Here is a 12,850-nt window from a genome sequence, read left to right on the forward strand (position 1 = left end):
GAGGTCGGGGCTTCAGAGGATCCACTGACCCTCGCAGCTTCTACAGCCACAACATGAGAGGATGTAACGGGTCACTCAGGTTGATAATGACCCAGAGAGGCTTCTGAGCGACTCAACTGAAGGATCATACCAGGAGTTTCTGCTTATTTGTGCTCTTCTACTAGAAATCAAGTATATTTGACATCATTGCTGGTCACTTTCAAAGCACACGCAAGGTTTCCCCCCTACAAGGAGTCCATTGTCCATTTTCATCCATTAATTACACTTTGAATTAAAACTGGCAGAGATCTGAGACATACTTGAGATCCCACATTCCCAATAAAAGAGTTAAATAACTGCTTTGATGTTATTTGCCGCTATTAATTATCTTTAATTATTTCATGAGACTGTGATCCTGGGATTATTAATGTTTGAACTTTGTCTCTTTTTTCTCTTGCATCAGAAGTGTTGGTCCAGTTTGCGTTGGCGCTTTAAGCATTTGGAGTTGCAGAAGTTTTAACAATTCAACAACTTATTCATCTTATTTAAATATTTTTAGTAGGGATGCACGATATTATCGGCACATTATCGGTATCGGCTGATATTGGCTTAAAAATGAACTATCGGATATCGGCCAACACGCCGATATCCACCGATATAATTAACCGATAAAATAATGGGCTGCTGCATACTTGATTAAATGCCCGACCTCAGTACAATGTCCCTGGCGCGAAGAAGACCTGCGCGGCGCAGCATTATGACATCACATGTGTCTACCTGCAGCATGAGAGAGTTAGAAGCCAAAATGTCCGTGGTGTGGAAGTTTTTTCAAAGTGTCCAAAATAGACAGCAAAGCTGCTATTTGCAATGACTGCTCAGCTTCGGTGATGTGAGGAGGAGCCAAGGCAAAGTCTTTCAACACTACAAACTTGATTAACCATCTCAAGACCCGTCACCCCAACCGTTGTAACAAATGTGATAAGAGTATCACCATTATACTACCATTATACTATACCATTATACGCTAATTCCAATACACAAGAGAGTTGATGATCTCTGCAATTAGGTGTGCGGGAAAAAAATATCGGTAATCGGCTAAATGAGTTGTAAAATATCGGCATATCGGCTGTTGGCAAAAAATCCAATATCGTGCATCCCAAATTTTTAGGTTCTCTACTTGCATCCTAACAAGTTACTTTCAGTCGCAGCAGGTGGTTTAAGCTAAAAGAGGTTGGGGGGAGGGTTGTTATACCTCGTAGTTATTAGTTATTGGGACCATCATTTTATGAGGGATCAGCCTCAAATCAATATGTAGCGTTACTCTGGTGTATATTTAAGGAAGCGTTTTGCACAGTTTGAGAAAAAAAAATCTGCTTTGTTTTTCTGAATTAACGAGATACTTCAAAATCCTGCGATCAGCTCTCATTACACGAAAGATTGATTTAATGTAAGCGAGCATGTCCCACCTGTTTTATTTTGGTTTGGGGTTGAGACACTGGGAGATACTGGTGCCTTTAATATAGATGGTAATGTTGTTAGTTTGATGACTCCATGCAGGGAGCAACCTTAGTGTGTGCAGGTGCCTCTCGCAGGGTTTTGAATCATTTCGCTAATTTGGAGCAGTTTTTTTTGCAGTGATTGCAATATGCTTCTGTAGTTTTTCCACTTGTAAACACTTTAGAATAAACCTTTTTTTCCAAATCATAATTTGCATTTTTTTACGTGATCTTAAATCCTGCCATGTCTCAACTTTAAGTCTGAAAAACAACTACAGAGAATAATTGAATGATCCTGGCCTGATGGATGCAAGACAAAGCAGAGACATAATACATCCAAATGTAATATCTACTTAAACTTAATTGTTAAAAGTATCATTCATTTTGCATTTTAGAGACCTAAAATAATACAATTGAGTTTGGTCAGTTAGCAGATCATTACTGAAAAGCGTCCTTGTTATTCCAGTTTGAAAACTGTGAGCAAAGATCAAACCAACACGAGTTTGTCTGGGCAAGAACTAGATCAACTTGCGGTCAATGAGCATCTGCAACACATTACGTCACAAGCTAATGTTGTTTGATTCCTGCATGACCACAACAAGGGAAGTCAAATTGGGGTATGCTTTTGCAAACCTTGTTCTAGTTAGTAGGATTGCTGTAAGAAAATGATGTCGGAGCATCTTTGAATGCAGCACCAGAGAACAAAACATCGCCTGCTAACAGCTGGATTTCCTCACGATGTAAAGTCACTCTGATAACAAAGTGAAGGCAAGAAACTGTTCACTGTGAGGGAAAGGCTCTCTGAAGCAAGCATCAATCCTCTGCAGAGGAAACAGATATCTGCCCGGAGGGCGGGGAATCGAATTAGATGTAAATTAAATGCTTTGGACAACGGTCGAAAACAGACGACAGTAATGTAACTAATCTGCTTATTAGCCGGCTGAAACTGCTGGTATGGTCTTTAATGAGCATTTCTCTTGTGCACCACCGGCCGAATCAGAGTTAAAAGGCAATGCACCTGAGGCCTCATCTTGAAATCTGCATCACAAGTAAACGATAAGTTAAAACTGGGTATGAAACATCGAGCTGTGAGTTAGAAAATCTTCACTATTATAACAATAATCAACAAATACGAAGACAAAATCAAGTCTTGAGGTCACTCCGAGCATTTTAAATCAAGTGGTTTTATGAGTTACGTCTTGATTTTGACACAGAAGTGACTCAAGTTTTGATTTGTGTCTTCATCAGATCACATTGTTGGTTGTGAACCGATGGCACATGGAGGGAATGGCATGGAGAAGAAGAGGAGGGAATCTGGTGAGAAGGGACGATGCTCTACGGAGGAAAGGATTGCGTACTCTTAAAAAACTGTGATTGAATTCAAGTTTGTTTCGCTGTAGTCCCGAAGAGTAAAACTGGTCTTTCACACTGATTACCGAATCATGATATTATTGTAGATTTAGATCTCTATCAGGGACTACAGGAGGTGTAGTTTACTGCTGTTGATATTGATTTGAAGAGAAAACTCTAGCTTCTAAAAATGTTCCTTTCTGAATCGCATGTGCTATTGGCTCAAACACTGGTGAGGAATCACCTGGACGGGGCGAGTGTGCTGCTGCCAAACAGAAGCAAGTGCAGCAGAGAGGGTGAGGAGTTCACTACAAGTTTTCACGGTGAATCAGAGGTTTCTAAATAGAGGCTCTAATCCTCTTTTCTCCTTTGAGACTCATTCTCCTGCATGGAGGGGGGGAGCTGTTGTCAAGCAGCATCCGTTTGCAGACAGATGGAGGCCAAAAAGGATGCATGTTAGCAATGAGCTGTTAATGCTAATGAATGAAAGATGGCCAGTGAGAGAGGAATCAATGTTATATTGGAGTTAATGTTATATTGGATGTGAAGCTTGGGTGACTCTGTCCGGCCCCTCTGAGGCACTGCTCTGGGGCAGGAGCAACCGTCGCTCCCCTCCACCATTTGGGGCCCCTGGAGAGCCCAGAGGGCCCCTGTGTCTCTGTATGTTACTGTTCCCACTGCACGCACAGACTCCTTCACCTCCACGTTGCGCACGGAGGGGTCTGGGGCGGCTTCAGGCCAGTCAGGCAACTCCTGGTAGCCGCCGGCCTTGGCATTCAGCAAGTGGGACAAAGAACCCAACTGGAAGTGGTCTCGATCTGCAACAGTGCAAGAAAAAAAGTGTATTAATGCGAAGTTCATCTACTTCTTTTATTATTCTTTTATGCGGTGGATACTTATATTTTTTGGACTACAATTCCTGTAATGTTGGGGCTTTAAGTGATGTTAACAGGAAGTACAATGTTGCAGTTGAGTCATTTAGTTAATTAGCGCTGCACAGAATTAGCTATTAGCAGTTTCTGTTTCCAGTATACCAGTAGATGTACAGAAAACTATCACCTTATTATATTCATACTGAAGAAAACTTGAAAACATGATGGAAAGTTCTGGAGTTGTGAGCAATATTTTAAATGGTACTGTACCTTTAAAGGGAGACTCGAGCACCGGTGCAGGTTTGAGGGCGAGGAACAGTTTCTTAGCGTACTTGCTGAGAGCTCCACTCTTCTCGGTGGGCACAATGAGCTGGCGAATGAATCTCGCCCGATCGCGGATGTCGTAGTTCTGGTCATACTTGGCCAAGTTGAGAACATACTGCGTCAATAGTTTGGTCTGTGAGGAGAAGGGAAATGAAGTAGGATGAGATTCCTGGATCTGGTGGGCCACTGCTAGGTAGTTACTCTGGTGAAGTAGTGGGTTGTTTATATGGTGTTCTTGATACTTGGTATGGTGGTACAAGGTAGTAATTAGGGTGAATTAGTAGGTTTTTATGTCATTGCTATTAGGGATGCACAATATTAGATTTTTTGCCGATATCCGATATGCCGATATTTTACAACTCATTTAGCCAATTACCGATACCGATACTGATATTTTTTTCCCGCACACCTTATTGCAGAGATCATCAACTCTCTTCTGTATTGAAATTAGCGTACAGTATAATGGTGATACTCTTATCACATTTGTTACAACGGTCGGGGTGACGGGTCTTGAGATGGTTAATCACGTTTGTAGTGTTGAAAGACTTTGCCTTGGCTCCTCCTCGCATCACCGAAGCTGAGCAGTCATTGCAAATAGCAGTTTTGCTCTCTATTTCGGACACTTTGAAAAACTTCCACACCACGGACATTTTGGCTTCTAACTCTCTCATGCTGCAGGTAGACACACGTGACGTCATCACGCTGCGCCGCGCAGGTCTTCTTCGCGCCGGGGACATTGCGCCGAGGTCCGGCATTTAATCAAGTATGCAGCAGCCCATTATTTTATCGGTTAATTATATCGGCAGATATCAGCGTTGGCCGGTATCCGATAGTTAATTTTTAGGCCGATACCGATAACGTGCCGATAATATCGTGCATCCCTAATTGCTATGTTGAGAGTATGTATCCCAGTGGTGGATACTAACTAAATATATCTACCAAAGTACTTCTTGTGAACTTTACTTGTTACAGAGTATTTCTACTCTATGGTATTGCTACTTTAACTCAAGTATTAGATCTGAGTACTTCTCCATCACAGGTAAATGGTGAAGCAGTTGAAACAGTGTCTGAAATGTCTGAAAAGAGCAATACGTTTCTCAAAAAGAATTACAATATTAAAACCCGAGCACACCTGTCTGCTTTAAAATGTTGTTCAAGGCTTGGAGCCTTTTCAATACTAGTGATAGAAAAACATGCCGTCACACCTGTTTTGAGTTGGTGAGATAGAGCTTAGCGGCCAAATTGATGATCTGTAGCTTGACAATGTCCTCCTCGTTAGTGAATGACTTGGCCATCTTCCTCAGGACATCCGGGGCGATCTTAGGAACATGTTCACAATATTCTCCAATCAGCCACAGGATACTGGCCCGCGCCATCGGCACCTGAGAACAATTATAATCACATGAAACGGTTGTGTGCAAGAACCTCTTCTGGTACCAGTCAGGGGTGTAACTCCTGATCCAAAAGGATAGCTAAGAGCAAAAAGTACAGCTGTTGTTGACATTGACAGCAGTTTGTGAATGAGACTCTCACCTGGATGTTGTCTGTGAGTTTCGCCATGTGCTTTATGATGTCGCTGTGTTTCTCTGGTTGCATCTGCAGCAGCTTCTTAATAACCACCACCGACTCAGCTACGACCAACTCTGCGCAACAGGAGGAAGAGTAGCTCATTGAGATTATAAATGTTATGTTCAATAAGTCTTTATTTTCTTTTTTTTAAGATTATTATTTTGGCTTTTGCCTTTATTAGATAGGAGAGAGTGGGCATGCAGCAAAGAGCCAAGGGTCGTAGTCAAACCTGTCAAACCTGGGGCTGCTGCTTCAAGGACTGAGCCTCTATACATGGGGCATGCGCCTAAACCGCGGAGGTAAACTGACGCACCCTTTATTTTCATATTAGATTAAGTTACTAAAAATAATTCTTTCTTCTGCTTATTTGGATGTCTTCGAGATTCTTATCTAATATTCTACAAATGTATATTTTCTCCTTTTAAATTTTTCGCTGTGCTAAATATGGTAATATTAAAATTTAGAATTTACCGATTGCAATATAGCAGGAGCAATTAATTTTAAAGTGCTAATCTTGAAGATTTTCATGTAAATAAATGTCTGTTAAGTCACTCTCTATCGCAGAATTAACACAAGGGTGATTGAGCCTATGGCCCACTGATGGAAGCCTTTGCATTTGCATTATTACAGACTGGGTGTCTGTGGCGAGTTTCACAGAAAAATGTGGCGCCCAGTTAGTGTCGTGTTTTCCATCACCCAGCAGTGGTTGGTCTGCCAGAGAGGGTAGGCGGAGCTAAGCGGCTGCTTTTCCGCTCTCTGCAAGTGTTGTGAGTAAACAGTAATCTACTATGGCTGAACAAACAAAGAAAAGATCGATGACTACAGATACAACTTCAGATTCGACGCTCAGATGAAGCAAACAGTGTAAAAAGGAAAGTGACCGTCAGCGAGGAAAATCAAGAGTTACAACAGGAGCCAACCGCGGACGTCACACATGCAACACTGTCTGGATATCTGGCAAGTGTGCTCCTGCAATTACCGTTTATCACCATAGGTGCTGCCAAAGAGAACGAAACTGAGATCTTCGATATTATCACATTAAAAAACAGCAATTTGTATCACCTAAATTCTGTCTATAGCATCACACAGAGATACTCACCGTCTCGGTTGGACAGCAGCTGCACCAGGCCATTCAGACACGTGTCCCTCACCTCTCCAATGTTGGTAGCACAGCGGCCGATGGCTTGGATTGTGGCAGCCACAAAGTCTTTATCCATGCTTTTAATGTACGTCTGCCAAAAAGAACCGCGACACATAAACAATTTTTATTTTGTTCCTGTGATTGTAGACAAAGTTCACTTTTCATAAAGCGTCCACGGTTTTGTTTCTCTGTACCTGAAACTCTCTGAGAATGGTGGAAATGTTCGTCTCGTTGGCCAGATTGGTGAGAACCTCCAGCTGCATAAGACAAAAAAATATTTTTAATATAATAATGCCTCAATATAAGTGGGTTTAAATTGATCGAGGATAGGCAAAACATGCTGCAATATACCATACGCACAACCAACATACGTCAGAGCTGAGGGAATCAATAGTCTGTCATTGAGTCAGAGCTAAGATTAAAGATAGAATAAAAAAGAACCTTGAGGACTTTTATCTGAGTCGGGTCTGTGGAGCGGATGTAGAAACTCTTCAGGTATGGTTCAAACATCCCCTGTGAAACATGAAGACAGGAGGAGTGAAAACCTCAGTTAATCTGCAGCTCTGTCGACATTTTATATCAACTTCCACAAACAATCAGAAATATGTAGCTTACCCGTCTCTTAATCGTCATCGTCGCCACGTTCTGCAGAACAACATACTGGACTTCACTGGAGGAAGAGACAGAAACAGGAGAGGTTGATGGAGAAAAGGTAGGATATGATTAATGTAATTTAATAATTTATTCAGATTAGTCTCTAGCCTTTCCTGACTACTACTCTGTCCCTGGAGAGGCCTATGACCCTAAGCCTGACCTCTGAGTCCACTGAAAATGGACTCCTCACCTGCTCTGCCAATCACCACCTCCTGACTGCTTCAGCCGGCTCACCTGTTCTTCATCAAGCCATCAGCCTGCAGTGTATATATACCCTGGTTCTTCAGTCATTCATTGCCAGATCATTCAGTCTTCCTCTGCGGTACAACGCTAAGGCCAGCTTGCATATTCTTGTGCTTTATATAATTGTTTTGTAGCCTCTTAATACTTCTTTCTCCTGTGCTCTAGGATCAACCATTGCCTTCGAGCTCTCGAGACACCAGTTTATCCTCCCAGCCACTCACCGCCTGTCCACCTCTCATTCCCCTACACAGCCACCATCTCAAATTAACAATGTTACAACTTCATTTAGCAGATGCTTTTGTCCGAAGCGACGTACATCTGAGAGCTAAAACCACACAAGCAACGATCAAGACGGGAGGGAACGAAGTCAGTAAGTGCGACATCAACAACAACATCAACAAGGTCACATTTCTAAAGTAAGTGCAGAGGTGTTGATGAAAGAGCTGGCTCTTCTTAAAGGTGAAAGAGACTCTGCGGACCGAATGGAGTTTGCATGCTCTGAAAGGTAGGGTCTGATCTTCCTGATGTTGTAATAATAATAATAATAATACACTTTATTTATATAGCGCTTTAAAAGGTACTCAAAGGCACTTTACATTAAAGAAAGAACAGAAGCAACAATAGCAAATACATTAAGAACATATACAATGCACAAATAACAGGTCACTGGTTAAAAGCAGATTTAAATAGGTGGGTTTTGAGTGCGGTTTTAAAGGATGGAAGAGAGGGAGAGGTTCTGAGGTGTTGGGGGAGAGACTTCCAGAGGGAGGGGGCAGCAGTGGAAAAGGCTCTGTCCCCCCAGGTCCGGTATTTGGTTCGGGTGAGAGGGGTGAGGAGGTTGGCATCAGTTGATCTTAGGTTGCGGGTGGGGGTGTATTGGAGAAAGAGGATCGGTGAGGTAGGAGGGGGCAAGATTGTGAAGGGCCTTGTAGGTGATTAGTGGGATTTTGAATTGTATACGAAATTTGATGGGAAGCCAGTGGAGGTGTTGTAGGACACAGGTGGTCTCTGGTGCGACAGTGGGTGAGCAGACGGGCGGCAGAGTTTTGGATGTACTGGAGTTTATAAAGGATTGTGGAGGATGTGCCATAAGGAATGCTTTTGCAATAGTCCAGTCGTGAGGTGATGAAGGCGTGAATGAGTGTTTCAGCAGGTGAGAAAGTGAGGGAGGGGCGAAGACGGGCAATGTTTTTGAGGTGGAAGAAGGCAGTTTTGGGGGCAAATCGACACGACCGAGCAATCAAGGCCACATGAACCTTATATCTTAAAACCTCTTCAACTGATATACTGCGTCCTGGTTCTGCACTGCCGACATTGCCTAAATGCAGCATAAAAAAATAGACTTTCCTAAGTTACAAAAGGCTAATAATTAATCTCCGTGCATACCACATAAGGCATTTTTTATTTGACTACACAAATTAAGTAAGCTGTAAATGTGTGGAGCTTCACATCTGCATCTCCTTTTTGTGTGACGATGTTTCACACAAACATGACCAGCAAGTTTTCTGGTGAAACATCTAATTTTTCTTCAATCCAGCGAACTGACGTGGTGGAAGTAATTGAGCTGAGACGCCACTGACTCCATACCAATTATTCTGTCTGATGAAACATATCATACAGTACAATGGATTCCTGACAAATCCCCCGCAGAGAGCCGCTGCTGTTTGGTCGCTGCTGAATGATGATCCCATTACACACACACAACCAGCGCCACAGGAGCACTTGTTCAATAAGAAGCTGACAGTTTTCAGGACTAACAGCCACGAGGCCACCGATGTGTCACCATCACTCCTCATGGTTTATGCTTTCATGTTTACCTCAGTCTCACTGAGCTCCCTGTTTAATTTCACTCTCTGCTCCGGGGCTGGAGAGATTTATTTTACTACCCTCACTTGTCTTATTTTTTTGTCGAACTGTTTTCCACTTTGCTGAGTTTCATGGTTATTAAAGCTTTCTCTTATCACAAACAGCTTTTCTTTTCGGCATTCGACTTGTTTTTTTGTCATTACTTTAACCCCTCGCTCCATTCTCATCCATGTTAACGCTTTGAGACGTCTCAAACTACTGGCTTGACTGCGATTAATTTAAGAATACCCTGCTGGCACAATTATGGCACAGAAATTTGAACAGTCAATTTATTTTAAATTACAGCAGCTACAGCTCACCTGTGGCTCCTCAGGAGACGCACCAGGGCCTTGGCGATCACCCCGACCTCAGCTTTCGGAGCAAGGTGGAAATACAGCTGAGCCACAGCCATCACCACCTGGAACGAGAAAACAGAGTGGTGGTGGTTAGAGACTTTATTCTCCATTTAAAATACAATAATTTCCAACGAAACAGTCCATCACAAATGCACCACTGGCTTTCACTGCTGTGTGTCTCAGAGGAGATTGTGTTGGATTTATTCTGCTATTGTGCTGAATATGCATGAAAGAACTGAAGGGATAATCTGTCCACGTATTGAAATGAACGATGTGTGTCTTTTTCAGGTTTTTTAAGCACTCACTCAGCATACTGCAGCATTCACAGACTTTTTTTGCTTGCACATCAAGTTGTAAACACAGTATGTATTACCATATAAATAAGCTGTTGTGAAACGGAGCAGCTTTAGCTTTAACCTGGAGTCTTGTTCCTGTCGGTCCAATATTTATTCTTCTTTTATCTCAGCGTTCGGCCTCTGCTTACTTCAGGGAAATATATCAGGTCCTTCAGCCAATAACTGCTCCACTATGTTCAGCAGCTAGTAGCAAAGTAATTGCTAACTTTATCTGTCTGCTGTTTGGTACTGGGCAGGTTGCAACAGTATATCAGAGCTTTTTCACTGAAACACCTTGAAGCAAGCAGCGTGACTTAAGCAGAACAGAGGCCGAATAATGCATGACAGTGCAATTTCATAACAGCTTACACTGAACAAAAATGGTCTTTAAAGAAATAATCTGGAGAATGTTCATTTAAATAAATGTCTGTTAGGTTACTATCTATCGCCGAATGAGGTAACACAATGGTGATTGAGCCTGTGGCCCACTGATGAAAGCCTTTGCATTTGCAGTGTTACAGACTGGGTGTCTGTGGTGACTTTGCAGCACCCAGTTAGTGATGCGTTTTCCATCAGCCAGCAGTGGTTGGTCTGCCAGAGAGGGTAGGCGGAGCTAAGCGGCTGCTTTTCCGGTCTCCGCAAGTGTTGTGAGTAAACAGTAATCTACTATGGCTGAACAAACAAAGAAAAGATGAATGACTACAGACACAACTTCAAAAATAAGTGAAAATCCAAAGAAAAAGAAACAAACTCGACGCTCAGATGAAGGCAAACAGTCTGAAAAGGAAAGCGACCGTCAGCGAGGAAAATTACATCCGTAGCCAACCGTGGACGTCACACATGCAACACTGTCTGGATATCTGGGAAGTGTGCGCCTGTAATTACCGTTAATCGCCATAGGTGCCGCCAAAGAGAACGAAATCTCTCTAAGAAGGTTAATCACTATATCTTTTGTTGAATAAACAAACACAATGTTGATTGAGCCTATGGCACACCTTAGTAAGGTACCATGGGTATGAAAAGTGGCCACAATTAATGGTGACATTAGCACTGGACACAATGACAGCATAAATATCTTACTATGCAATATAGCAGTTATGACAACATAACTAACAAGGAGGAATAGCGACACCGACAGCTGTGGCATAATGAAATAAATAATGACTTATATTTTTTTAATCAGTTCATTTTTTTTAATTCACACGATTTTATGTGGGGGCTGCACGGTGGTGCATTGGTTAGCGGTGGCTCGAATCCCTGTTCAGACATAGGGGGCCTTTCTGTGTGGAGTTTGCATGTTTGCCCCGTGCATGCGTGGGGTTTCTCCGGGAACTCCGGCTTCCTCCCACAGTCCAAACACATGCTCGTTAGGTTCATTGGTGGCTCTAAATTGCCCGTAGGTGCAATGTGAGCGTGAATGGTTGTCTGTCTCTATGTGTTAGCCCTGTGATTGATGGGTGTACCCCGCCTTTTGCCCAATTACAGCTGGGATAGGCTCCAGCCCCCCATGACCTTGAACAGGATAAGCAGTATAGATAATGGATGGATGGATTTCATGTGGACGCACCTCTCAGGAAGTGTTAATAACACGGCGGGCAGTTCTGTTACAGAAGTACACAAAGTGGGTGCTTAATATGCAATTTCTGACGCAGCTGATCTTCAATTGTTTAAATCAGCTTCCTGTTCTTTTCTCTGCAACTGTTGTGAGTAAACTGTTACTACACTTACCAAAAATCACACTTGCATCAGTGTTTATTGCCATAGTTGCCACCAAATAGAATTTAATCTTTGAGACCATTACTTAATTTCCTTTGGGAAAATGTAATTTGTCTCTGTTTCAGAGTGAGCGATCAGATCTGATTAAGAGTCTTGCTAAAGGACACTTCAGCTGAATGGATCCATTTTAAGATGAATCAAAGTCATGCATTTCAAGTAAACTATATGCAAAACCAACCTGTTGCTCACTGTGGAATGATGCTGCAGAGAAAACTCGCTGCAACTTTTCTGTCTGTGTTAGATTTTGGAGATCTTCTGTTTATGAATGCTTCTGCTCAATGTTTTTGACACTGTTTACCATGCTTCTCTGAGGTTTATTACCAATTGTAAAGTGTTGACACACCACTGTTAGTTATACTCTCGGGTGGGATGGCCTGCTCTAGCCACCCGAAGGACCCATCATTGGTATACTTTCATTTATAAGGCAATACTCTGGCTACTGCCCACCTACATTTGTATCTTAATTGCACAGAGAAAAGCTGAGCTTTACTCTTTCCGTTCACAAGACCATCTGTTGCTTTCTGTCCCACATGCCCCTACGGAATTGGCTAAAAAGGCTTTTGTTCACTCTGCACCTTTTGCATGGAATATGTTGCAGAAAGACGGGAAACTAATTTAGTTAATCTCATTGAGCGCTTTTAAATCCAAACTGAGAGTTCTTGAGGCCAACTCCACAACATGCACTTGTTTTTCATAATTTGCTTGTAAATTTAATCTTTGTATTCGTCTTTTGTTTGTGTTTTAACTTCGTAATTTTGTGTTTTGTATTCGCTGCTGCCTATCTTGGCCAGGACTCTATTGAAAAAGAGGTTCTTAATCTCAATGGGATTTCTCCTGGTTAAATAAAGGTTATAATAAAAAAGTATGATCTCTACAATGGCAGCTGATTCACAAAGAGAGTCAAAGGGTG

General features: G+C 42.3%; 1 protein-coding gene across 3 annotated transcripts in view; it reads right to left on the reverse strand.

The window, feature by feature from the left end:
• The window catches only part of LOC138612546 (AP-3 complex subunit beta-2), a 52,951-nt gene that overhangs the window by 19,169 nt on the left and 20,932 nt on the right, over positions 1-12,850 (reverse strand). For all 3 annotated transcript variants that reach the window (XM_069685866.1, XM_069685865.1, XM_069685864.1), the window contains exons 9-17: positions 9,794-9,891; positions 7,347-7,401; positions 7,173-7,244; positions 6,926-6,988; positions 6,690-6,822; positions 5,555-5,664; positions 5,227-5,403; positions 3,968-4,154; positions 3,513-3,643 (exon numbers count right to left, since the gene is read on the reverse strand). In XM_069685866.1, the coding sequence (XP_069541967.1) occupies positions 3,513-3,643; positions 3,968-4,154; positions 5,227-5,403; positions 5,555-5,664; positions 6,690-6,822; positions 6,926-6,988; positions 7,173-7,244; positions 7,347-7,401; positions 9,794-9,891 (1,026 nt within the window). The remainder of the gene's footprint in view (positions 1-3,512; positions 3,644-3,967; positions 4,155-5,226; positions 5,404-5,554; positions 5,665-6,689; positions 6,823-6,925; positions 6,989-7,172; positions 7,245-7,346; positions 7,402-9,793; positions 9,892-12,850) is intronic.

The sequence above is a fragment of the Semicossyphus pulcher genome, unplaced genomic scaffold (assembly GCF_022749685.1).
Source record: "Semicossyphus pulcher isolate SPU_LCO1_2020_fin unplaced genomic scaffold, fSemPul1.0.p SCAF_8, whole genome shotgun sequence".
Taxonomy (NCBI): Eukaryota; Metazoa; Chordata; class Actinopteri; order Labriformes; family Labridae; genus Semicossyphus; species Semicossyphus pulcher.